The following is a 27,609-nucleotide window of genomic DNA, read 5'->3' as shown; positions in this document are numbered from 1 at the left end:
TAAAGATTGGCGAGGGCTCGACGGGCATCGTGTGCATCGCCAGCGAGAAGCATAGTGGCAAGCAGGTGGCCGTCAAGAAGATGGACTTGAGGAAACAGCAGAGGAGAGAACTGCTCTTCAATGAGGTGAGGGGTTAGAGGTCAAGGGTTGTTTGTCGCAGTAGATACCAGGCGATTTTGGTACTGTATTATTTTTCTTTAACAGACTCAAAGTTTTAGGTAAGAAAGCGCAGGCCTCTAATTTCAACAGTCAAAATGGTGAAAATATAAAGCACGCTTTTAGTCTCTCAGATTAGGCTACCTCACATACGAGTATTTTCTGTCCCTCAGATGTTTTGATCAGAGCAGTATGTTAGTGAACCTGATTTAGATGTTGCCACGGCAACAAGCTGACATTATTTTGGATCTGGAACGAGGTGAGCCAAGCCTTTTATCTCTACCCTACTGTATCATTCCTGCCCGCTATATAGCAAGACAGTAGAGCTGTTACTCAGTAGTCAGCCACAGTATTTATGTCATGAAGGGATTTCTGTTTAAATGAAGTGGGTGGCATGACTTACAGTATGTTAGCAAGAGACATCAAGTATCTTGTCCTTACAGATCATCGCACCCACATCAATGATTAATAATAATACTAGTGTGTTTCTGTGTCTCTCTGTGTGTGTGTGTGTGTGTGTGTGTGTGTGTGTGTGTGTGTGTGTGTGTGTGTGTGTGTGTGTGTGTGTGTGTGTGTGTGTGTGTGTGTGTGTGTGTGTGTGTGTGTGTGTGTGTGTGTGTGTGTGTGTGTGTGCGTGGGCGTGCTATATTGAAGCTTAATGTTATCCTATTAACACCCCAATCTAATCCCTTTTCATTAAGCTTCCATAGCAACAACCAAATTAGCAAAAAAGATTGCAAATACATTCATTTAATTTGTGATATAGAGGATTATTGATACAGGCTACCTGCTATTCTTATCTTATCTTATTAATTCCAGCATATAATGTAGACATTGACATTTAGATTCAACCTAAATCTGGTTAGGACTAGAATGTTATTAAATATGTTTACAAGTACCCCAAAATAATAAGGCATTATGTACTAACCTCATTCATTCACATTTAATCTCAAATCCAGGTTTTTGGAATAGCCTACTGCAAAAAGAACAACTGATCTGTGGTCAATACTTGGAGGGCACTGTAGCCTACATCATTTGCTTTCAAGCTTCATAATTAGCAAGTTACCAATTCATCAATAGACGGGAAGATATCTAGGTAAAGCTGAAGTTGAAGTAGGCAAAGTGTGGTTGAGTTAGCTAGCTAGTTTAGCAGCGTTAGTTTATTTATAGGACATTAGGCAGGCAATCAACACCATTGTGAAACTAGAAAGTTTGAAAAAGCTTATCAGAGCTGGTCCTAAGTCAAACGGTGGACCATTTGCGATGCGATTCGAACTAGAATTCCTGTCTACTTGAGGATGACATCTTCACTGAACACTTCTAATTCTTCAAACTGTTTTAGTATTTCCATGTTGTTGTATGTTTCACTGTTCTAACCGGGCCCAGTTTCATTGCACGATTCATAATCATATCCACACAGTAAAGACATCTGCCAATCACACCCTATTCTGTAGGGTTGGTGGCGGACATTTTGAATTGTTTGGCCACACTTGTTCTTGATTGTTTGGGATTCAGGTAGGTACTATATCGGCTGTGTAGAGCACACTGGTGTGTGGGAATTCCACAAGTAAGGTAGCCATGCTGTCTGTTTCATAGATTTTTATTTTATTTTTTACATTGTCTACTTTTAGCATCCAAGTTTTACCTGTGTTCTTAAATACATATCGGACATTTTTGGAAAGAACCAGTCCTTTTGATTTTAAACCTCTGGTGCACAGCAAGGACAACTTTGTCACACTACTGATACAGTTGAAGTGGGAAGTTTACACACACTTAGGGTGGAGTCATTAGAACTCGTTTTTCAACCACTCCACACATTTGTTGTTAACAAACTATAGTTCTAGCAAGTCGGTTAGGACATCTACTTTGTGCATGACACAAGTCATTTTTCCAACAATTGTTTACAGACAGATTATTTCACTTATAATTCACTGTATCACAATTCCAGTGGGTCAGAAGTTTACTTACACTAAGTTGACTGTGCCTTTAAACAGCTTGGAAAATTCCAGAAAATAATGTCATGGCTTTAGAAGCTTCTGGTATGCTAATTGACATAATTTCAGTCAATTGGAGGTGTACCTGTGGATGTATTTCAAGGCCTACCTTCAAACTCAGTGCCTCTTTGCTTGACATCATGGAAAAATGAAAATAAATCAGCCAAGACCTAAGACAAAAAATGTAGACCTCCACAAGTCTGGTTCATCCTTGGGAGCAATTTCCAAACGCCTGAAGGTACCACGTTCATCTGTACAAACAATAGTATGCAAGTATAAACACCATGGGACCAGGCAGCCGTCATACCGCTCATGAAGGAGACGCGTTCTGTCTCCTAGAGATGAGCCTACTTTGGTGCGAAAAGTGCAAATCAATCCCAGAACAACAGAAAAGGCCCTTGTGAAGATGCTGGAGGAAACAGGTACAAAAGTATCTATATCCACAGGAAAATGAGTCCTATATCGACATAACCTGAAAGGCCGCTCAGCAAGGAAGAAGCCACTGCTCCAAAACCGCCATAGAAAATCCAGACTACGGTTTGCAACTGCACATGGGGACAAAGATCGTACTTTTTGGAGAAATGTCCTCTGGTCTGATGAAACAAAAATAGAACTGTTTGCCATAATGACCTTCGTTATGTTTGTAGGAAAAAGGGGGATGCTTGCAAGCCGAAGAACACCATCCCAACCGTGAAGCACGGGAGTGCCAGCATCATGTTGTGGGGGTGCTTTGCTGCAGGAGGTACTGGTGCACTTCACAAAATAGATGTCATCATGAGGAAGAAACTTTATGTGAATATATTGAAGCAACATCTCAAGACATCAGGCAGGAAGTTAAACCTTGGTCGCAAATGGGTCTTCCAAATGGACAATGACCCCAAGCATACTTCCAAAGTTGTGTCAAAATGGCTTAAGGACAGCAAAGTCAAGGTATTGGAGTGGCCATCACAAAGCCCTGACCTCAATCCTATAGAAAATTTGTGGGCAGAACTGAAAAAGCATGTGTGGGCAAGGAGGCCTACAAACCTGACTCAGTTACACCAGCTCTGTCAGGAGGAATGGGCCAAAATTCACCCAACTTATTGTGGGAAGCTCGTGGAAGGCTACCCGAAACGTTTGACCCAAGTTAAACAATTTAAAGGCAATGCTACCAAATACTAATTGAGTGTATGTAAACTTCTGACCCACTGGGAATGTGATGAATGACATAAAAGCTGAAATAAATTATTCTCTCTAATATTATTCTGACATTTCACATTCTTAAATAGAGTGGTGATCCTAACTGAACCAAGACAGGACATTTGTACTTGGATTAAATGTCAGGAATTGTGAAAAACTGAGTTTGAATGTATTTGGCTAAGGTGTACGTAAACTTCCGACTTCAACTGTATATTGTCTCTCTGTGATGTAACCTGTGTTTGTTGATTTCTTTGTTTCTAGGTGGTGATCATGAGGGACTATCACCATGAGAACGTGGTTGACATGTACAACAGCTACCTGGTTGGAGACGAGCTCTGGGTCGTTATGGAGTTCCTGGAGGGCGGGGCCCTGACGGACATTGTCACTCACACGAGGTAACCAATCGTCTGCCACTAGTCCATTCACCTCTCTCCTAATGGCTGCCTACGCAAATCAAATCAAATCAAATGCATTTATATAGCCCATTCGTACATCAGCTGATATCTCAAAGTGCTGTACAGAAACCCAGCCTAAAAGCCCAAACAGCAAGCAATGCAGGTGTAGAAGCATTAGCTTGTGGCGCTAACATGACTCTTCAATTCCCTGTGTCTGAACAAAGAGGATTTGGATTGTTGTCCCGCTCTCAGGAACTGAAACAGCAAAGCAGAATTCCTTAATAACCCCAAACGGACCTGGTTTCAGGAGTTTTAGTTGTTATACTCAAACTTCTAGATCTTTCTTTCCTATGTTGTTTCCGTGTCTTCTCCTAAACCTCTCGACGCCTCGTCGTTTAGATTAACACCCATTGTGTCCTTCGGTCTTTTAATTACAGTCATTTGCCTGGCGTGTGTCAGTGTGCGTGTCGGTGTTGTGTGCCGCCGTGTCGGTCGCTAATAACACGGTTGCGTGAGGACGCAGTGGCGTCCCTGTCAGCGTGAAGTCGTGAGACGGAGAGAAGAGTCTTCATTAGTTGTGTGAGGAGATGTGAATCCCTCTTTCACCTCCCTGTCTCATCCCTCTCTCCGACACAGCTGTTTGGATCCTCTTTGTTGGGTGTGTGCACGCCAGGGTCCTATTTGCCAAGGAATTGTGTTGATAATAGGAAGATATTCAATATACTTGTACCTACTAACACAAACAAATCCTGATAGATTTTGTAACCAGAGGGGGATTAGCAGTTAGACATTATAGTTCATGTGTAATAACAACCTTATACCCTACCGTTTATTGCACTTAGTTCAAAGATGCACATGTATTTGTGTCATTAACACTGTTAATAGCCGTCAAATGAGTGTCAGCAACACGTTTCAGTCATAGAATTCACATCTGTTAGGCCAGGTGAATTATACAAGCCTATTTCAGTCGACTCTTTTGTTGCGTAAATGACTGCTCACGGTGTAGAGCTGAATAGGAGAACACGCACACAAACAGTTCCACTGCAGGTGAGTACTCCCCTCCCCCCCAATTCTCTCTCTCTCCGTCATTATCTCTCTCTTTCTCTTATTCTCTATCTATTCTCTGTCTCTACCATTCTCTCTCTTGCTTGCTCGCTCACCCTCTCTCTCACGTTCTCTTTCCATCTCTCTCTCTCGCACGTTCTCTTTCCATCTCTCTCTCTCTCTCTTTCTATCTCTCTCTCACTTTCTCTTTCCATCCATCTCTCTCTCTCTCTCTCTCTCTCTCTCTCTCTCTCTCTTTCTCTCTCTCTCTCTCTCTCTCTCTCCCTCTCTCACGTTCTCTTTCCATCTCTCTCTCTCTCTCTCTCTCTCTCTCTCTCTCTCTCTCTCTCTCTCTCTCTCTCTCTCTCTCTCTCTCTCTCTCTCTCTCTCTCTCTCTCTCTCTTCCCCCCCCCCCCCCCCCTCCCTGGGTGTCTGCCAACACACACAATGTACCAATGCCAGAATAGCCTATATCTGTGTCGTGTTCCTGTTCCTCAGCCATTTCAATTAGCAACAAAGTTCAATTATCCTCACTAGTAGGTGTCGTGGCTGTACTGTACTTTACATATAATCAGCTGATGGAACTAGTGTGTGTGTGTAGGTGTGTGTGTGCATGCGATGCCCTTGGCAACTTTGACAGCCTCATTAAACAATACACTTTCTTTTTCATTCTCTGTTTGAAATAATGTACTATCTCGGCAATGATTTGTTTTGTGCGGGTGTCTGTGTTTGTGGACGTGCTTTTGTGTAAGTATGAGTGTGGGTGTATGTGTGCGGGTGTATGTGTGCGGGTGTATGTGTGCGGGTGTATGTGTGCGGGTGTATGTGTGTGCAGCATTGAATCTCCTTTGTCTACACATCAACCTCCCATTTGCTAGATTGTTTTGCAATTCTCAATGCATACATGTGTGACAGCAAAACCTGGCACAGTCTACGATGGGAGGGAAGTCTAGAGTATGTGTGTGTGCGCGTGTGTGTGTGTGTGTTGCGAGTTGTTCCTTGCTAAGACAATGGATTCCTGTGGAGTGAGGCGGTACAGGGAGGAGAGTGCTGGAGGGGCTGCAGATGAGAGCTGCGTTTGTGTGTGTGTAAAAAAAAGTATGTATATATATATATATATATTTGTCACGAGCCGAATACAACTGTTCATAAAAACATATTCTAATACAAATAGTAACACGAGGAATAAAATACACAAGAATGGAGTACCAGTACCAGATCAATGTGTGTGTTTTGTCTGAGAGTGTCTGTGTGTGTGTGTGCGTGTGTGTGTGATGATGGGGGAGGTTTTCGCCAGCTGGGGCTTCATGTTTTTTTTTTTTTTTTTTTTTTTTTTTTTTTTTTTTTATTATTCCCCGCGACCCTACCACCAATCCCCCAATTGGAGTAAACTTATAAACACTTCTGCTTTTACCTTCAATTTCTACATCTTATACCTATCTTACAGACACAGTCCACTTTACAATAGTTCTCTCTTATTTGTTCTTAGTCCTTCCTCTATTTCTGTTGTCCATCCAATTTTATTTCCACTTGTAACTGTGCTATTTCACAAAAGCTCCGCACCTATACACATTTCACAGATCCCGTATGCCCTATATTGTTTATCTTGTTATTAGTCCCACCCTTCAGCTCCACCCAACCCCTCCCATCTATCTTCCAACATCATCCATTTCGGATTTCTATTTGCCATACATTTCTCAACTGTGCTGTGATGCTTCACAAAAGACCTGAACCTTCCTATTCTCATAGCTTCTACAGATTGTAAATTAAAAATAAACATCTTTGCCAAAATAATTATTATATTATTGATTGATTGACTATGGCTTTTCAAATCCCCCAGTATTGCTATCTGTAGCGTTAGTTTTAGGCAAATATTGCAATTCTTCAGCCATTCCTGGACCTGTGACCAAAAACGAGCTACATATGGACAATACCAAAATAAATGATCTAATGACTCTGCCTCCTCACAACAGAATCTGCAGAGCTGGGAAGATTGTATACCCCATATATATAACATTCTATTAGTTGCAAGAATTTTGTACAGTAATTTATATTGAAAAATTCGAAGTTTTGAATCCGGCGTTGTTTTGCGTATCAATTCATAAACCATGTGCCATGGAATGGGTACATCGAAAATCTCTTCCCAACTATTTTGCAATTTGTATGGCACAGCTGTTAGTTTTTTGGTCCTTAAATGAAATTGGTATATGTTTTTATTTATCACACTTTTCTTTAACCATTTTTGTTCTTTAATACAGGGCCGACATACAAGTTCCTTACTTTTTTCCCCTTCTACTTGCCTCTTCCATTTTTGTGGTAATGCTGCAATTAATTGGTTGTAATTTTGGGTAGAGCAGACTTTTCCATATGTCTGTGTTAGCTGCATGTGTGACATAACTCCACCAGTCCTATTTATGATATCATTCACAAAAATTATACCTTTTTTAAACATTTCTTCGATAAATACAGTTTTTTTATCAATTATTATATTTGAATTTAACCACAATATTTGTTGTACTATTTGTTCCGTCCTTTCAGGTGGATTAAACTGAAATTGCAACCAACTTTCTAAGGCTTGTTTAAAGAATAAGGATATTTTGGAGATCATTTCCTTTTCAAACAACCGAAAATGAGCAGGTGTAATCTGAATAAAGGGAAAAAGGCCCTTCTTGAACATAGGATGAGACATTCGTACCAGTTTACTAGAGAACCAGTTTGGATTTAAGTATAACTTTTGTATGACCGATGCCTTTAGTGAGAGGTCTAATGCTTTAATATTTAATAATTTCTGCCCTCCGAATTCATATTCGTTATATAAATAGGCCCTTTTAATTTTATCTGGCTTGCCGTTCCAAATAAAATTGAATATTTTTTGTTCATATAATTTAAAAAACAGGTCACTAGGTGTAGGCAAAACCATAAGCAAATAAGCTGGGGCTTCATGTTAATGTTCTGTGGAGTTCTGTGGAATCAGCCAGACGTACTGTTTACCCCCAGCCCATATGGGACCACACACACGACTGTTAAGCTTAGTGCACATTACATGGTTATCGCCATGAATTTCATGTTCCTACGATGTTCTCATCTTCCTGGTATATATATTTTTTTTTTTACGGTCACAGGGACCTTGTGAAAGAACGCATATGCTATAGGGTGTGTGTTTGGCAGTGTCCTAACCTCCATCTTGACCCACGTGTGTTTCAGGATGAACGAGGAGCAGATAGCCACAGTGTGTGTGTCGGTGTTGAGGGCTCTGTCGTACCTCCACACGCAGGGAGTCATCCACCGAGACATCAAGAGTGATTCTATCCTCCTCACCAGCGACGGACGGGTAAGACAACGTGGATTCTGGACTCATAAATTATGTACAAAACGAACTTGTAACATTGTGAGAACCACTACAGTGTTTTCCAGATGTTGGCTTGACTGGTGGGTTGTGCCCAGTACCTGTTGGGTCACAGCTAAAAACCTGTATTGTGGTTAGAAACGTGGGTTTTCCATAGTAACCTTTACCAGTAGCGGTGCGCGGGTAAAATCCCTGGGGAAGCCAAGCCAGAGCTAAAAGCCATATTACAACCTATGTATTACCTGTTAGTTCATATGCCTTGCGACCATGATATGTAGGCCTAAAGGCCGAGACAATAAGAAGACACAGTGGCAGAATATATTCATCCACACCTTTTTGTTTCATCACAAACCCGGAGAGCGACCTCTGTCCGGTGAAGTCCACAAAGCACATTGCATGTAACAAACAGTTACATGACCTCCAGCGTGGTCAAGTAAGTTAACATTTTCAACATTTTCGGACCACTAAACAACTATTGATTTAGAACCACGCAGAGTTACCGCAAGTCGCCAAGAAAACAGGAGCTGCCTCCACTATTCCAGCACCATTTCAACATCATCAAATCACCTCTGTTTAGTCTAATACAGTCACAACTAAAAGATACCCAAAAACAATGTAGTCCAATCATCGTAAGCTAAATATGATGTGACTGTCCATGGTTCTGATGTCTGTGTGCGTGCGTGTGCTTGCGTGCGCGTTCGTTCAAGTAGGAAAAACATGTTGACTCAACCTACTTGTAGAGAAATGCCAATGCCATCCTCCTCTCTCATGTTGAGAAACGGTCTATGACTCTGTCATACAGAACACACTTACATTTTTTGTTGTCCTAGGCTACCTGGCTTAAAAACATGCTTACTAGCCTAACTTCCTTAAATGGGCAACGTTAGCTTGTTAATATTAGCCTTCTACATCTAGCTACAGTACATGTTGAACTTCCATCCTCTCAGGCCAGGGGCACAATGTATGAATTTATGGTTGGATCAGAATCGTCATTGTAATCATTGGCCTGCATGGAGAATTAAGTAAAATCACAAGTCCAAATCCCTATCTTCATCCATGGCTAATTTAGGAAAGGGCCAATTTTAGCTAGCTAGCCACCGGAGGACAACAACACAACGAGATGCAGGAATTTCTGTCAGTGAAGTATGCTCTCGGTGCGATGTGATTGACACTTCTTTTGGTGCGCCAGGACCATTCACATTAGAGCTCACTTAGTTTAGCTCAACGCTGATTGGCTATTATTTTATTCATATTTCATCAAGGGAGGCTAAATGCTCGCCGGCTTCCCTTGCATTCAATTCTATGGGCGGCAACAATGTCATACTCTTTTCGATCAGACAGCATCAGAGAGCCTACACATACCGAGACAGAGGGGCGCTGTTTTGCTTGCACAGATGCCTTTTCTGGTGAGGTACATTCAGCCTCTTGCGAATTGAAGGAACATTATGAAACACAGAGAGACGAAAGAGATTGTTTTATTTTTTAATATTTTTTTTTTGTGGGGGGGGGGTTGTCTTCTCTTGGCATCCGTGAATACACGCCACTGACCCTTACACCCAGTTTCTCACATGACGCCAAATGATACAATGTTACTTACAACGTAATGCTACACAACTCTGCCCTACACACACACACAATAACCTACCTCTGTGCTATTGCCAGTGATGCAGTACGAACTCCTCAAGTGCCTCTGACTGCAGGACTTGAGAGAGAGGAGAGGAGATCATAATCAATTAGCACCCAGTCCTTATTAATTAAAGCCAGCCTAATGCCTCTTAACGAGCTGCTGGAATGTGATGGATGGCTAATTAAGGGATAATAGAGGCAGGATTAGAGTGGCTTATATGAAAACCTCTTCATCCCAAGAGGTCAATGTTCCATATAATGGTAAAAACACAGAGGGTTTCGATTGAAAGAAAAGGTTATTGAGTTCAATCTGTGAAAATTGTGAAATATTCATACTGTACCTCAATATATTTTCAGAAAAAGGCAACACATCCACAATGTATAGTGGTAAAATCAATTAAGATTTTTTTTAAACTTGAATTTTATATGGGATTTTTTTTCCCCCATGTATGAAAGTGCTCCGAGAATTCCCATCGTTAACACGTTGAGATGATCAACCAAATATGTTTTGTTCCCACAGATCAAGCTGTCAGACTTTGGCTTCTGCGCCCAAGTGTCCAAAGAGGTGCCCAAGAGGAAGTCTCTGGTGGGCACTCCCTATTGGATGGCACCAGAGGTCATCTCACGGTTACCCTACGGCACAGAGGTAAGAACACATGTTGCCAAATAACACATTCAAGTGTCTGAATAAGTGAGAGAAGCCGGTGTTTGGAGGATATATTGGCACGGGGTGTTGTCAGGCCCGAGACTAAAAGTATTCAGACCCCTTGACTTTTTCCACATTTTGTTACGTTACAGCCTTATTCTAAAATGGATTAAGTCGTTTTTTCCCTCATCAGACTACACACGATACCCCATAATGACAAAGGAAAAATGGGTTTTTAGAAATGTTTGCAAATGTATAAAACATAAAAAACTGAAATATTACATTTAAAATCAAATCTATCAAATAAAATGTTATTGGTCACATACACATGGTTAGAAGATGTTATTGCGAGTGTAGTGAAATGCTTGTGCTTCTAGTTCCGACAGTTCAGTAATATCTAAGAAGTAATCTAACAATTCCACAACAACTACCTAATACAAACAAATCTAAGTAAAGGGATGGAATAAGAATATGTACATATAAATACAGTGGGGAGAACAAGTATTTGATACACTGCCAATTCTGCAGGTTTTCCTACTTACAAAGCATGTAGAGGTCTGTAATTTTTATCATAGGTACACTTCAACTGTGAGAGACGGAATCTAAAACAAAAATCCAGAAAATCACATTGTATGATTTTTAAGTAATTCATTTGCATTTTATTGCATAACATAAGTATTTGATACATCAGAAAAGCAGAACTTAATATTTGGTACAGAAACCTTTGTTTGCAATTACAGAGATAATACGTTTCCTGTAGTTCTTGACCAGGTTTGCACACACTGCAGCATCGATTTTGGCCCACTCTTCCATACAGACCTTCTCCAGATCCTTCAGGTTTCGGGGCTGTCGCTGGGCAATACGGACTTTCAGCTCCCTCCAAAGATGTTCTATTGGGTTCAGGTCTGGAGACTGGCTAGGCCACTCCTGGACCTTGAGATGCTTCTTACGGAGCCACTCCTTAGTTGCCCTGGCTGTGTGTTTTGGGTCGTTGTCATGCTGGAAGACCCAGCCACAACCCATCTTCAATGCTCTTACTGAGGGAAGGAGGTTGTTGGCCAAGATCTCGCGATACATGGCCCCATCCATCCTCCCCTCAATACGGTGCAGTCGTCCTGTCCCCTTTGCAGAAAAGCATCCCCAAAGAATGATGTTTCCACCCCCATGCTTCACGGTTGGGATGGTGTTCTTGGGGTTGTACTTATCCTTCTTCTTCCTCCAAACACGGCGAGTGGAGTTTAAATCAAAAAGCTCTATTTTTGTCTCATCAGACCACATGACCTTCTCCCATTCCTCCTCTGGATCATCCAGATGGTCATTGGCAAACTTCAGACGGGCCTGGACATGCACTGGCTTGAGCAGGGGGACCTTGCGTGCGCTGCAGGATTTTAATCCATGACGGCGTAGTGTGTTACTAATGGTTTTCTTTGAGACTGTGGTCCCAGCTCTCTTCAGGTCATTGACCAGGTCCTGCCGTGTAGTTCTGGGCTGATCCCTCACCTTCCTCATGATCATTGATGCCCCACGAGGTGAGATCTTGCATGGAGCCCCAGACCGAGGGTGATTGACCGTCACCTTGAACTTCTTCCATTTTCTAATAACTGCACCAACAGTTGTTGCCTTCTCACCAAGCAGCTTGCCTATTGTCCTGTAGCCCATCCCAGCCTTGTGCAGGTCTACAATTTTATCCCTGATGTCCTTACACAGCTCTCTGGTCTTGGCCATTGTGGAGAGGTTGGAGTCTGTTTGATTGAGTGTGTGGACAGGTGTCTTTTATACAGGTAACGAGTTCAAACAGGTGCAGTTAATACAGGTAATGAGTGGAGAACAGGAGGGCTTCTTAAAGAAAAACTAACAGGTCTGTGAGAGCCGGAAATCTTACTGGTTGGTAGGTGATCAAATACTTATGTCATGCAATAAAATGCAAATTAATTACTTAAAAGTCATACAATGTGATTTTCTGGATTTTTGTTTTAGATTCCGTCTCTCACAGTTGAAGTGTACCTATGATAGAAAATGACAGACCTCTACATGCTTTGTAAGTAGGAAAACCTGCAAAATCGGCAGTGTATCAAATACTTGTTCTCCCCACTGTATATGGATGAGCGATGACCAAGCGGCATAGCCAAGATGCAATAGATGGTATAAAACACAGTATATACATATGAGATGAGTAATGCAAGATATGTAAACATTATTAAAGTGGCATTAATAAAGTGACTAGTGATCCATTTATTAAAGTGGCCAATGATTTCAAGTCTGTATATAGGCAGCAGCCTCTCTGTGTTAGTGGTGGCTGTTTAACAGTCTGATGGCCTTGAGATAGAAGCTGTTTTTCAGTCTCTCGGTCCCAGCTTTGATGCACCTGTACTGATCTCATCTTCTGGATGGTAGCGGGGTGAACAGGCAGTGGCTCGGGTGGTTGTTGTCCTTGATCTTTTTGGCCTTCCTGTGACCTTCCTGTGACATCGGGTGCAGTAGGTGTCCTGGAGGGCAGGTAGTTTTCCCCCGGGGATGCGTTCTGCAGACCGCACCACCCTCTGGAGAGAATTGCGGTTTTGGGTGGTGCAGTTTCCATTCACATAAGTATTCAGACCATTTACTCAGTACTTTGTTGAAGCACCTTCGCCAGCGATTACAGCCTTGAGTCTTCTTGGGTATGACGCTACAAGCTTGGAACACCTGTATTTGGGGAGTTTCTCCCATTCTTCTCTGCAGATCCTCTCAAGCTCAGGTCTCTCCAGAGATGTTCGATCTGGTTCAAGTCCGGGCTCTGACTGGGCCACTCAAGGACATTCAGAAACTTGTCCCGAAGCCACTCCTGCGTTGTCTTGGATGTGTGCTTAGTGTCGTTGTCCTGTTGGAAAGTGAACCTTCGTCCCAGTCTGAGGTCCTGAGCTCTCTGGAGCAGGTTTTCCCTCGAGTCTGACTAGTCTCCCAGTACCTGCCGCTGAAAAACATCCCCACAGCATGATGCTTCCTCCACCATACTTTCCGCCAGACGTGACGCTTGGCATTCAGGACAAAGAGTTCGATCTTGATTTCATCAGACCAGAGAATCTTGATTCTCATGGTCAGAGAGTCCTTTAGGTGCCTTTTGGCAAACTCTAAGCGGGCTATCATGTGCATTTTACTGCTGTCATGTGCATTTTACTGCTGTCATGTGCATTTTACTGAGGAGTGGCTTCCATCTGGCCACTCTACGTTAAAGGCCTGATTGGTGGAGTGCTACAGAGATGGTTGTCCTTCTGGAAGGTTCTCCCATCTCAATAGAAGAACTCTAGAGCTCTGTCAGAGTGACCATCGGGTTCTTGGTCACCTTTGTCACTTCGGGTTCTGCAATTCCTTCGACCTCATGCCTTGGTTTTTGCTCTGACATGCACTGTCAACTGGGGGACATTATATAGACAGGTGTGTGCCTTTCCAAATCATGTCCAATCAATTGAACTTATCACAGGTGGACTCCAATCAAGTTGCAGAAAGGATGATCAATGGAAACAGGATGTACCTCAGCTCAATTTCGAGTCTCGTATCAGAGGGTCATTTACTTATGTAAATGTGATATTTCAGTTTTTAATTTTTAATACATTTGTAAAAATGTATAAAAACTGTTTTTTTGCTTTGACATTATGGGGTATTGTGTGTCGATTGATGAGGAAAAATGTGTATTTAATACATTTTAGAATAAGGCTTTAATGTAACAACATGAATACTTTCCTAATGCGCTGTATCCTCCAAACACCTGCTTCGAGGGCATTATCAATTTTATGCAATGGGTTACCAACATATTCAAATAATGGTTGACATATTTTCATTAACAAAAATTATTTTGATGAATTTATTCATACTATTTCATCCTTCCACAAGATATAGTCCCGACACAAATCTGGGGTTGCTACTCAAGCCGGCTGGTCATTCGTTCAATGGGTTCCTAAAGCGCGACCCAGTCGTTCAGTCTTTTTGTTCTGTACCCAGTCGTTCATTCTAAACGTTCCAATTGCCATACTGGCTGGCAATGTTCGTATCCCTTGCTTGCTAGCTAGCCAACTACGGCTAACATACAGTCAGGTCAAAGTTCAAAAAGAATAACAACAGTAGCATTTGCATTTGTTTAAGTTGTTTTCCAAGTGACATATATTTGGATACAGCCTGGCATAGAAAATGTGCTCTCTCGTCAGGAAGATGTTGTTCAGAGGAGCTAGCCAACAACACAGCTAACACAACCACTTCAAACTGAAGCTGGAAAGACTTCAAACTAGCTGCACTTCGTTTCGTTTTTATCTTTTTCCAATTGACATTTCTTTGTACGTATCCATAAAAACGATGCCAGCTGATTCATGATTCCGACTGGCTGAGAAACGCTGTCTGTCTCGTCCCCGACACGTTCATTACGGTGGAACAGCTGGAGATCTCATTTTTAATATCGAAACAATGTTGCAAATGTCGGAGAGACAGACAGCAAAGTTTATACAAACCTCCTCTGTTGAAAACTAAATGCTAGTGTAAAATAAATGTGAGATAATGTCTAGATGCTGTTTAGAGTGGAGATCGTGTTTAAAACTGGCCTTGCTTGGCTGATGAGACAGTGGATTGCGCAGACATATGGCACAGAGTAAATAGGCATTTTAACGTCATAGTGGAATAGACCAATCACCATTCAGGATTAGGCCCACCCGTTGCATAATGTTGTAGAGTGTGAGCTGTGAAAAAAGACAATAACATTGTCCACACTGCCTGCTAGGTGGATATCTGGTCGTTGGGCATCATGGTGATAGAGATGATCGATGGGGAACCCCCGTACTTTAACGAACCCCCTCTACAGGCCATGAGGAGGATACGAGACAACCTGCCCCCACGGCTAAAGGAGTCACACAAGGTCAGCAGGGTTCATCATTTTTCATTATCATTTGAATTGGCACATTTACAGAAATGTTTATTGATGTCAGTTATTCCCCTAAATCAAGTAAATAGTCATGTGTTCTTTTTCTCTCCTTCAGGTATCATCGGTTATGAGGGCCTTCCTCGACCTGATGTTGGTTCGAGAGCCGTCTCAGCGAGCCACAGCCCAGGAGCTGCTCCAGCACCCCTTCCTCAAGCTCTCGGGCCCCCCATCTTGCATCGTCCCCCTAATGAGGCACTACCGCCACCGCTGACCTGACCTCCCGCCACCAGGGCGGCGCCACACACCCTGCCAAACAAACACCCACATGACCTGAGAGACTGCGCCACTAAAACAAACACTCACACCTGTAACCGAGAAGTAGTTTAGCTAGAGGAATTATTTACAAAGAAAAGATGAAAGAAAAACATGATATCTTCTATTTTGAAAAATACTATATAAAGTTCAACACTGGAGCATAGGGGACTGTACTGTAGGAGTCTCTTCTTCAGTCTTCTGTGGCAGGCTTATTGCTTATACGGGCGCCAAATGCTAACAAATGCTAGCCTCTTGGTTCGTACTCTTTGGCTTCACTAGGCTGTTAGACCAGTAGAGATCTGTAGGGTGGGTCGTCCCAGTGCAGTTTCCTCTCTTACTAGGCTGTCTGTGAGTCCTGTAGAGTTATACTGTAGTAGCCATCGACTAGAGCGTAGACGGTGTGCAGTGATCAGCTGACACTGCCTGGCTGGCAGCCGTGTTGAGGGACCTATGAGACACGCCCACCGCCCCAGACATGAGCAGTAGATCTCAGAGCAATCAGGAAGCAGCATTTGGTGTTGACGAGTATTTGGTGATGTCTGAGTGGGAGCGGTGTGGATGTGTCTTAGTCTGGCTAGAAGACAGGCTGTTCTCCTATTGGTGGAATAAAAACATCGCTCTCTTCACTTCTCTTTTCTCACACTAACAGTGAAAATGTATTTTAGAGAAATATGTAAGTTTTTCTGTACAGTTTTGATAATTTGCAGTATTTTATTGTGTCGTGACCATTGTGATATGGGCAGTATTACATAGAAATCAGAGTTTCTGCGAAGATCTTTCCTACTGTTTATAATAATAATCCATTTTTTCATTAAGAATTTAACCCCTAACTGTTATAAAAATGAACAAGAATATATTTATTATCCCACATTTGTGGACAGAACCTCCATTGAGTGTGGAAAAAAGGGTTAGGCCAGAATTTTGTATGCTGTTTTAAAGTATTTATTTATTTTTTTGAATTGAAAGGTTTATTTTTTGGTAGTGTGGCCTTTCTTTTTGTTTTACGTTTCTAAATATCAACAAACAGTGATGTAGGTTATATCATACAAGCAATACCCCAAGCATATCCATCATCGCCATCATTTATTCATCTTTATAAAAATGTCATTTTTACAAATCCCACGTAGCACTGTTTGAGTGGAACGATAATAGAAGATATCAGTTTATTTGAAAAAGAGAACCGTTTTCTTTACCCATCATGACACTCCTATAAATTCAATGGACACTCATACAAGACTCCTATAGCAATATCTGAGCTTCTCAGTCTGACACACACAATGATAAAAGGTCTGGTTTTCTACTCTCACACATCCCGGCTGTCATCTGTTCCTTATCTCTCTCTCTCTCTCTCTCTCTCTCTCTCTCACACACACACACACACACACACACACACACACACACACACACACACACACACACACACACACACACACACACACACACACACACACACACACACACACACACACACACACACACACACACACACACACACACACACACACGCACACACACACACTGTGCCGCGATCTGATACTCAGTTCTAATTGGAAAGTGTAACCACATTTTGTTTTTAACCCATCATTCACTGTGAGATGTAAATATGAACATGTGTGCGTGAGTGAGTGAGTGAGTGAGAGCTGGACTTGAATGAGTACTACTATCCGTGGTGTTGCTTGTACAGTGATATTGCATGTTTGTTATCAGTGAAGCTGGTTTCAATTAAAAAAGCCCATTAAAACATTGACAAGTGTAGCATGTGTTTTTCCACACTCATCTGTACAAACCCAGGGTCAATCCGAGGGCCTTTAAACCCACAGTCAGATATTTACAGAGTAAATGAATACAGAATACACATTCTTGCATGTTGTTGTATAGTTCAAAGAATCAAGAATAGTTCAATTAATTTCAAATAAGTGCACATTTAATCCTATAACCTATAATTCACAATTCTAAAAGTATGTTTGAACTGAAATATGGATGTTGGTATAGGAGTCTGCCTGCAGGCTTACTGCTTCCTGTTTAGGTCTTATCCAACAAATGGGATTTTCCCAGTGGCCCGTGGCGTTGCAGCTGCACTTGAGACCACCGCTGACCACTGTCCTGTGGTTCTGAACATCAGATCGCGAGGTTCCCAGTTCAATGCTGTCCATGGTGCTGATATCTCCCATTGCCGCTAGTTGCTTGCTATATCCCACCTTGTCCACGTAACACTACAGATTACCAATAATTATGTTTTTGCCCATCCCTGATACCAAATACCAAACCATGGGTTTTAATTGAATATGCCGCTAAACATACGTAATAACGTAATAATGTTTAGCGGGGCACTTCAGCGGACACTGGTGTGTCTCCAAAATAGCCTTGCCTCTTTAGCTGAAACGACTAGAGGACCAATAGATAGATACACGCATCACGTGACTAGATAATATAGGAGGCCATTGTTTTTTACCCCTCTTAGCTCTGTTCCTGTGCGGAAGGAAACTAGAATAGGATATTGATTTGGTTTGACCCATAGAGATAGATAGAGGACTCATCTTTATGTCTGTGTCATTATAGCATCTGTGACAGCATGGGCAGCCCCATTGAGGCTACAACTCATAGGAATCCCCACCCAGTTGACTACTTTGACTACTTTGGCGGAAGCATGGTGGAAGCCCTCAATGGTGCTGCCCATGCTAAAACAGCCTTTTGGCCACTAAAGGCCTCTATCATTCTCTATGGTTTGACCCAGGATAATAAAAATCCTCTTTCACAGGAAGAAACTAAAAAGAAGACAGGTAATGCAATTTTTTGGATTACCCAAACTCAGTGAAGTAATTTGATTACTTTCAGTTACTTTTTTGATTACTTTCCCCTTAAGAGGCATTAGAAGAAGACAACAAATATGTTGAAGGCGATATGATTAATGATGTCTGTGGTGTTCAAACAGAGAGTTGTGGATGTCAGGCGTGCTCCATTTATTTTCAATTGGACTTACTCATATCACGTTTCCTCTGACGGCCCGGTGTCAAAAGGCGAGATCAATACTCCATCTCCGCCTCGACGCCTCGGCCATGCCGGACAGGAGCATCGATCACCCAGGTTCAGTCGCAGCTCTCAGCCGCTCCCATGGAGGACTCATGGTGAAGACTTTGATGAGTATGATGAATGTTACCCCCCCCCCCCCCATTTCTTTCAGTTTTTAAGTCCATTCATTGCGACAATGTTTGATGTTTTGTTCTCACGTTCTGAGATATTTGGCAACTGTAGTATCTGAAAAACAGCCTACTGAACTTTATTTTACAATGCCTATCCAACCATCTGAGCGAATGAAAGCTGTCTAAAGGTAGTAGACGAGTTTGATAGTGAGCATACACAAAAGAAACATGAAAAACAGGCTTACACCGGCTTAGGATATCTCCTGTAAAATTTATTTCAGTGAACATTAAAGTAGCATCAGCATAGTTTTCTATGCATAGTCTTTTTGAAAATAGTGTACATTTATTATTTTTAAATCTTAAATATCTTTGCACATTTCTTTCACAATGATAAACGTTCTTCTTCTGACATTCTGATATGAGATAAATGTATTAAATATTTTTTGGGGGGGGCACGTTTTTACAGACCATGTTTGCCTTTGTTTTATTTACGTTTCATTTTTTTGTTGTTCTTGATATAATTCCATAAAGTCAGATCTGGAAAATGATCCGTCATACCAAAGTAAAGTATTAGTGTAATGATTTATTTTTCATGATTTCTGAAGTCCATGGAAACACCTCTGCACAGTGTACATACACACCACAACACTGTCCACTTTCACCACTATGATTGCATTCGAAAACAAAAAGTCAAAACTGGAGTTAGGAAAGTGAAAACTTCAGCTGAACATCAACTCTGGACCTGCTACCTGCGAGGTTTCTTTTGTAGCGCGTTTACAGAAAAGACAGAGACAAGTGATGGGGGGGGGGGGGGGTGACGACAAAAGCGCAGGCTTCTCGACAAAACGGCGATTTCTGGACATATAAACAACAGAACACACAGAGGTGGAATGCTAACTGGGGGGGGGGGGGGGGGGCGTGTGCGTAAATCGAATGTTGCGCAAGTCTCCAAATGACTTCAATGCAGGATTTTACGAGAAAGCTCCAAATTACGCACACGTATCTCAAGTTAGCCATATCGCAAGTTAGGCCTCCGTAAAGTTATGACCTACTCTCCAATATATGGGGAGTTCAGAGCAGGGGAAGTCACATTGGTTTGACTTTGGAGAGGCAGGAGCGTTGTGGTTATAATCGTAGTCTAGTACCATTTTTTTTATATCCTTGAATGGAGAGTAGTCATGTCGTCTTGTTTTTAATGTCCTATATCCTTGAACATGGAGAGTCGTAGTGATCTGTAGTGTCTGTTTCCTTACATGTCTTGAACATCATGTTGTGCTTGTTTCAAAGTCCTATTACCTTGTACATGGAGAGTCATTGTGTCGATGTTGATCTAATGTTTGATTCCTTAGATGCTCTTGAACATGGGGAGTCTTGGAATGTTGTTCTACTGTATTATCCTTGACCATGGAGAGTTGTCATATAGTGTTTGTTTCAATGTCCGGTTCCTTACATGTTCTTGTACATGGACCGGTCGCGGGGCAGCTGTGGCTGGGTGACAGCGGTCAGTTTGAGGTGGAAGTGGTAGACGGACAGCGTGATGACGATGATGAGGCCCAGGATGAAGCCCAGGATCAGAGGAAGAGTCTCCTCCAGCTGTTCCCGCTGGTCAGTGATGCACTTATAGGCTGCAGGGTGAAACACACACACAGAATACATTCATGTGTGAATAGAACTCTGTGTGTGTGTGTGTGTGTGTGTGTGTGTGTGTGTGTGTGTGTGTGTGTGTGTGTGTGTGTGTGTGTGTGTGTGTGCGCGCGCGTGTGCGCGCGCGTGCGTGTCTGTCTGTCTGTCTGTCTGTCTATCTATCGCGTCTGTCTGTCTATCTGTCCATATGTGTGCATGTGTGCGAGCGTGTTACCCACACACATACACACACACACAGTTCTATCTACACATGGGTTTGCAACTAAAGCTACATGATTGGCCTGCAAACCTAATCCTAACCTTAACCCTAACCCTAACCTTTACACTAACCTAACTTTAACCAATAAGGAAATTCAAAAGGAGTTCACTGGTGAGTCAGGTCCCTTTAGTTTTTCCCATGCCCACAGTGAGAAGATTCTCCTCTATGTGAGAGAGTAACATGACCTCACTGATTAGTATTAGATCAAAGGTCAACACATAATATTATGAGGTCGAAATGTCCCAGAAACAGTCTCACTGGTCTCTAAATTAGAACGTGTCATATTTAAGGGCAACAGTCAGGGCCTTAAACTAGTTTAGCTCAAATGAGGTAAGCGATATGTAGTACTGTTTACATGTACTATAACCTTCTGATGTCCTGGATCATGGGATGTATTTTCTTAATTGCTTATGTTTTCAATGGTGGCCTACTCTGGTGGTTTGCAGATTTTCGAGAATGTGGCTTTAAAGGTTAATACAGTATGTACCAGATGAAAGGCCACTGTATACCAAGGGTTAATAAACACTATAGTTGAAGGGCACTGTAGCAAAACGCAGTCTAGTTTACTGCAGTCCAGAGAGAGAAGAATGATAGCCTTTAGAGGGCACAGTGACTGACAGTATATATCTAGCTACAGTCGTAAAGTCTGCATTGAGGACAGGGCTATAACTACAGCCATAAAGTCCTAATGACCTTTCTCACGTTCCCCTCTATCTATCTCTCTCTTCCTCCCTCCCTTCCTCTGCAGCCATGCTCTTCAAACTGCAGCAACCAGCCCCCCCAGAGAGAGAGAGAGAGAGAAGGAGGGTGAGGGAGAGGGCGAGAAAAGGGGGGGAGGGAGTGCAGTTTGTAGGGGTTGTGAGATAAGTTCTCCAATACTACTGCACGGTAACCTCTCATTATCATCATCATCATTCTCATTAGTGTCATATCTCTCGTCAAGGTGACAACCTTTATTACACTGGGCTGTACATTTGACATGGGTGGGACATTTGCTGATTTTGCAACATTTGCCATGAGACGAGTACTGCCGTAGGTTGTTGTGCTATACCTTCACATGAGACGAGTACTGCCGTAGGTTGTTGTGCTATACCTTCACATGAGACGAGTACTGCCGTTGGTTGTTGTGCTATACCTTCACATGAGACGAGTACTGCCGTTGGTTGTTGTGCTATACCTTCACATGAGACGAGTACTGCCGTAGGTTGTTGTGCTATACCTTCACGCGAGACGAGTACTGCCGTAGGTTGTTGTGCTATACCTTCACACGAGACGAGTACTGCCGTAGGTTGTTGTGCTATATCTTCACGCGAGACGAGTACTGCCGTAGGTTGTTGTGCTATACCTTCACATGAGACGAGTACTGCCGTTGGTTGTTGTGCTATACCTTCACGCGAGACGAGTACTGCCGTAGGTTGTTGTGCTATACCTTCACACGAGACGAGTACTGCCGTAGGTTGTTGTGCTATACCTTCACACGAGACGAGTACTGCCGTAGGTTGTTGTGCTATACCTTCACTGAACATGGCTTGGTATGATGTCATGGCTAGATCATGTACCTTCACTAAACATGAAGTCTGAGTTGATGTCGAAGGGCTGGATCTGAATGTCACTCATGGCGACAGTCACTCCCTTTTGGTGGTCACTGGAGATGAGGGTGAGTGTCTGCTTAGCCTCGCAGACATACGAGCGGCCAGCAGGGGTCACTAACGCTGACAGGCCGTGGGAGCTGGCTGTGTGCTTCCCAGCTAGATGGAGAGATGGGATAGGAGGATTCAGTACGTGAGGAAACATACTATATGAGTAGGTAGGTCTAAAAAGAAGAGCACAGAAACTCCCACAAGACTGACAAAGTGAGACACACAGCTAGCTAGACAGACAGACGTGCGGACACAAACAGGCAATCCCGGAAGCACACACACGCACATCTACACATGCACACACAAGCATGCATTTCATACAGAGAATCACACAAAAAAAACATTTATATAAGTAAGTAAAATAAAGACTACAAAATATTGAAATAAATTTGGAATAATAGAATATTCATATTAATATTTATGAAATAATTTGGAACAAATATCGAACTTTAACAACGTCTAAGTATAAAACGTAGTAGGGCTATAGGAATCACTTTGTTTCCTACACACACGTAAAACGGACACTGCGGCAGATGCACACCAATAGCGTGTCCAGAAAATATGGGCTTTTTATCCAGCAAAAAAGTCACCGTTTTCTTTCAATAATTCCGTGTTCAACTTCTGCCTGTCCCGTCATGACTTTTAAAATGTGGATTAATACTGAATCCAAAAACTGTGCTGTTGGGGTAGGCTACGGGAATTTCAACATTAGCTCATCATATGTCTAATCGAAATTACTGAAATAAATCAAAAGTGACGGAAAAAGAACTATTAAATAGGAACATCATAATTATAATTATAATAATAAGAATAATGTTTTGTAGAAGAAAAAAATATATTTAAAAAACTCCGAAATATCCAAAGGCTTAAGACTTATGTGAATTGCCTTTCTTTATTGCACACGTTAGGTGCAAATATTAAATAATTATTCAACGAAACCATTTCGCAAAACATACACAGAAAATGCTGAGTGGGATATAAATGCTACTCACGGTTGTATGGGTTGATGAAATGCGTTTTCTCCGAGGTGTCATAAACAAACTGCAATTTGCTAATCTTCCACACCTCATCTCCCTTGTCACGGGTTTCCTGCCACACGTACACACACACACACACACACACACACACAGTCATCACCAGCAGAAGGCACTTTACGGATGTTATGTGTAGGCGTTGTTATCTAAACATATTTTTACAAGAATCCCACGCGGGATAAACGCTCTTAATGATTTTGGGTTATTGTAATTAGACGCGGTTGCCTACTGACTGTTTCACAGTAGGGGACAAACCTTGACGAAGTTGATGCGGAGTGTGTAGGCCTTATCCTTCCACGAGATGTGTATATCCGCGTCCTGGCTCCCGCATTTCCCTTCAATGTCTGCCCCGCGAGGCAGAGCCAGATACGCATTCTCCGTGATGAGCTGCAGAGAACAGAAGGGCAACAAACACCAGTGTGTGATTGATTGTGATGATCACATGCGTTTCTCAATAGACTAGTCTTATTTGATGATAATATGGACTTGTTTCACACTGGCACGCTGTTGCTACAGTCGACCAATATGGGTTTCCAAAATATCAGCACATCATTTTACGCACAGCCCACCGCGCGTAATACCGTGGCATGAGTGCCCCATGTGTGTCTAAATGAGAGTAAATTCTCACATACAGAAATGTGTCAGTGTCAGTGTCAGTCTAAGTTGACAACCGAAGTCTGACGGGCTGTCCTCCCACACATTCCCATCAGTATACCAGGCTATTATAGTCAGGATACGGTCCAAAGGGTAAGTGCCACGAAAAGTAGTGTTAAACTAACTGTATTATCTACGCAGTTGTATATGAAATCTTGACTTGAACACCTTACATGCGAAGTAACAAAATAAAACAGAGCCATGAAATATCGGAGTTGTTACTTACGTCTATCCCGTTGATCGCGAGGACGTCGAAGGGGACCGTGAAGCGGACAGCGAACTCGACCATGAGGCAGGTGGTCCCGTTCTCCCGAACCACGAAGATGTCTTTGTCTGGGTTGGTGGACAGACCGGAGAGATTCTCTCCTTCCTGCTCAGCCGTCACGGTCAACCGGGCCAGGATCCCTGAAAACCGGGTGGTACTGTGTAAGGGTCATGTCAGCAGTGTAGAGTACAGTGGGAATAGAGTGGCAAATACATGACCGTTTATGTTTTTTTGTTGTTGTTGCGTCATCGATATTCCAATGAATATGCTTAAAACATGTGAGGTCTGCAGAAGGAATAGAATGAAATAGAACCTGTAGGCAATAGTATAATGAAAGATGGTTCACGGGAATGTGTTTTACTGTCAATGCTCTTACAAACTGGAGTGCATGCCATGCAACATGCATGATCAGCAAAACCAGGCAGCCCGAAGACTCAAAGATGAGACTCAAAGGGGTTTCTTGTCTCCCAGAAGAAAACTGTTGGGAGCAATGAATGAGAACCTATAGCTTCGCTTGAGTACATTTGCCCACTTAGATGTAACAATACCCAGCTACATGACACGGATGTAGTATACATTTTAAATCTCACTGCATGCCTAAGCTAGAAAAATGGGCAGGACATAGAGATGTCCATACCGGTGAGTCTAATACACTATGTTATAATAATGACTTGCATTTTAGTATTTTTCTCACAATGAGCTTTTCACTGCACTGACGTTGAATAGAGGTAGGGGATGTGCTACTACGCACACACTGAGCAGGAATGTATCTCCCTTTCTCCCACACACACGCGCACACACACGCACACACACAAAGACAGCCAGACACGCAGGCTGCTTTGTGCAGTCACGACCGAAATATCGTATGCAACACACGCGCGCGCGCGCACACACACACGCACGCACGCACGCACGCACACACACACACACACACACACACACACACACACACACACACACACACACACACACACACACACACACACACACACACACACAGACAGACAGACAGTCGTCGCTTACCGAACAAACGTAGCAGAAGTCCTGCGCTGTCCAAGGTGCTGAATCTGAGCCGCTCCATTGTACTGGTTCCAGGTGCTGAAACGGCTAACTGGCGGGTAGCCTGTGTAGTGAACCCGCAAAGAAAGAGAGAGAGGGAGAGATTGAAAGAAAAAAGAGAGAGCGAGAGAGAGAAAGAAAGGAAGCAATGAGGGATTCCGCTGCTCAGCGTCCGGTAGTCACGCTCATATCATCGCGAATGCAGCAAATCTTCAGGTGGACGTGAGAGAGATAGCATCCGGTTTACTGCGCATTAAAATGCCACAGTTGTTCAGTTGCCGCTGTCTGAACACCTTGTACTGCTCTAGACTCTCTCCTCTCTCTGAATTCAGTCGATGAGAGAGCTTTGGGTGAGCGTCACCTGCGGCAATGCAGAGTTTCCCCTGTACATACCAACAGACAGACAGTGAACCGGTAACAACCCTCTGGGTGACTCACGTGATTCACCGGGGGAGGAAGTTCAGTTTCTCTCCCGAAGTTTGTTTCTTCCAAAGCCCTTCGCTGCAGCAACCGCAGCTAGTCCCGCAATGCTTCTGTTTCCATCACTGTGATTGCAGCTGAGGTGTGTGTGTGTGTGTGTGTGTGTGTGTGTGTGAGGGGGATCGTTTCTACCCCCTCCTCGCTGCTTCTGAGCAAGATTGCAGCTGCCGTGGTGTATGTGCGTGCGTGGATTGCAGTCTGGCAACGCTCTCTCTCTCACACACAGCTCAGTGTGTGTGAACTCAGGCTTGAGGACACCCGCGCAGTGTCCTCCTCTCACACTTTTGTCAAAGACATTGTTCATAATATACAGCGTAAATACATACCCTTGACTACCGCGTGTGTATGATTCAAACAATTCTAAACGTCACTAAACATATACGTCGAAACTAATGAATATGTGTGATGTGTCAGATGATGTTAGACTTTATCGCTTGTAATCTGGCAATAGTGGACATTGTCCGTAAACGCGACTGACTCAGAAAAGAATAGCTGACAGAGTCAAAACTCTGTCAACCGTTCAGCTGTAACAGTTGACACTTCTAGGCTCAAGTCACCTCCACCCCCCTTTCCACTTCACAAACACAGGCAACAATACAATCTGCATCGTACAGTGAAAAAAGAGTCCTACAACGCGCTGTAAATGTGATGGCATTCTCAGTATACTTGACCCAGTACTCAGAATGACCCAGTTTTCTAACGTCACGGTTTGGTGAGGGTTTTATAACTTACCAAGGAGCTTGACATTGAGGAAACACACACACACATACTCTCTCCTTCAGAGAATACTAACCCTTGCCATTTTTAAATACAAACGAATAGTTATTAAGTCGTTCATCTTAATATGTCACAATTTAAGAAGATAATAATTATAATATAATTAGACACGCAGACCATGAAAACGATTTAAAGAAATGTCATGTCTATTGATATTTCACAACCGTTGTGAATAGCTATGCAGGTGATGGCGTTTGCTATTCATGGCAAATGTACATCATCTTTATGGTAGCACAGGAATCCTCTTTGTGCTTGAGGCTTCCCCGTGGATATGCCTTTACGTTTGTCCCACCCCCTTCCCAACACTATACAAGGGGGCAGTGAGTATAGTTTTTTGTTACAGCCCAAAACAGTACTAACACACCTGATTCAACTAATCTCATAGTCCTCAATCTGAAATCACGAGTAGGTTAGTTTAATCCGGTGTGTTAGTAGGCCTAGTTCTGGAATAAAAGTAGTGGGAATAAAAGCTTTCAAATACTTCGGCTCTCCAATGGGACATTTGGCTATTACGCATGACGCACAAGACGTACGGTTTAATAAGATTGGGCCGTTTTAAAATTTAGGTCAAGCTCGCACTTCACGGCGTTTATGCGGTCTATGCTGGGCTTGCTCCCCATCTGAGGGTGTTTCGTACTCAGCGGAAACGTCTCTGAACGCGGCATTCCTCGCGGTGAACCTGAGGCGGGATCTCCTCCACACGCGACCTCCTGCGCCTCCTTCCCGCTCTGTTGAAACGCGGGGAAAGTAAATCTCCGTAACAGTTTGTTGCCCAATACTGTTAAAGTCGTCGCGGACTTGGCAACAGGCAGTGTAACATCTGCAATGTTGGTGTTGGCAGTCGGTGGAACGTTTCTCCACATAGTTTTGAACGGTCAGGTAGCACAGGACTGATACTTGTGGGCAAACTGCACATTTTCTGGTAATAGCTATCGTCAAATCGCCTCATATTAAAGTCAGGTGCTGTTTTTAGTTTGTCCTTATCCGATTCGTCTTTTCCTTTGTTCCCTGTGAGGGCAGTTAGTAGGATACCAAGACGAGAGGCAGTTGTCGCAGCTATTGACGCACAGCTTT

At 42.8% G+C, this 27,609-nt stretch overlaps 2 protein-coding genes across 6 annotated transcripts in view; one reads left to right on the top strand and one right to left on the bottom strand.

Annotated features, from left to right (window-relative positions):
* The window catches only part of LOC129817201 (serine/threonine-protein kinase PAK 5-like), a 110,210-nt gene extending 92,877 nt beyond the window's left edge, over window positions 1-17,333 (top strand). For all 4 annotated transcript variants that reach the window (XM_055872213.1, XM_055872210.1, XM_055872212.1 and 1 more), the window contains 6 exons: window positions 1-125; window positions 3,591-3,724; window positions 7,973-8,099; window positions 10,261-10,386; window positions 15,128-15,262; window positions 15,384-17,333. The exon at window positions 1-125 is cut by the window's left edge and continues 30 nt beyond it. In XM_055872213.1, coding sequence (XP_055728188.1) covers window positions 1-125; window positions 3,591-3,724; window positions 7,973-8,099; window positions 10,261-10,386; window positions 15,128-15,262; window positions 15,384-15,539 — 803 coding nt within the window. In that variant the 3' untranslated portion in view covers window positions 15,540-17,333. The remainder of the gene's footprint in view (window positions 126-3,590; window positions 3,725-7,972; window positions 8,100-10,260; window positions 10,387-15,127; window positions 15,263-15,383) is intronic.
* Window positions 17,334-18,974: 1,641 nt separating this feature from the next.
* On the bottom strand, window positions 18,975-25,962 carry LOC129817202 (lysosome-associated membrane glycoprotein 5-like). 2 transcript variants are annotated; one of them, XM_055872215.1, is made up of 7 exons: window positions 25,717-25,962; window positions 25,243-25,342; window positions 24,181-24,359; window positions 23,556-23,687; window positions 23,259-23,355; window positions 22,186-22,374; window positions 18,975-20,348 (listed from the first exon to the last, which is right to left on the bottom strand). In XM_055872215.1, the coding sequence occupies exons 2-7, from the start codon at window positions 25,298-25,300 to the stop codon at window positions 20,170-20,172; spliced, it is 834 nt and encodes a 277-aa protein (XP_055728190.1). In that variant the 5' UTR covers window positions 25,301-25,342; window positions 25,717-25,962; the 3' UTR covers window positions 18,975-20,169. The 2 variants fall into 2 exon arrangements, with proteins under 2 accessions (XP_055728190.1, XP_055728189.1); XM_055872214.1 differs by lacking the exon at window positions 25,717-25,962 and having other exon boundaries at window positions 25,243-25,695.
* Between the last annotated feature and the right edge of the window lie 1,647 nt (window positions 25,963-27,609).

The sequence above is a fragment of the Salvelinus fontinalis genome, chromosome 20, assembly GCF_029448725.1.
Source record: "Salvelinus fontinalis isolate EN_2023a chromosome 20, ASM2944872v1, whole genome shotgun sequence".
NCBI lineage: Eukaryota > Metazoa > Chordata > Actinopteri > Salmoniformes > Salmonidae > Salvelinus > Salvelinus fontinalis.
Note: the sequence above shows the minus strand (reverse complement) of the source record. Positions and strands in the feature narration are given on the sequence as shown.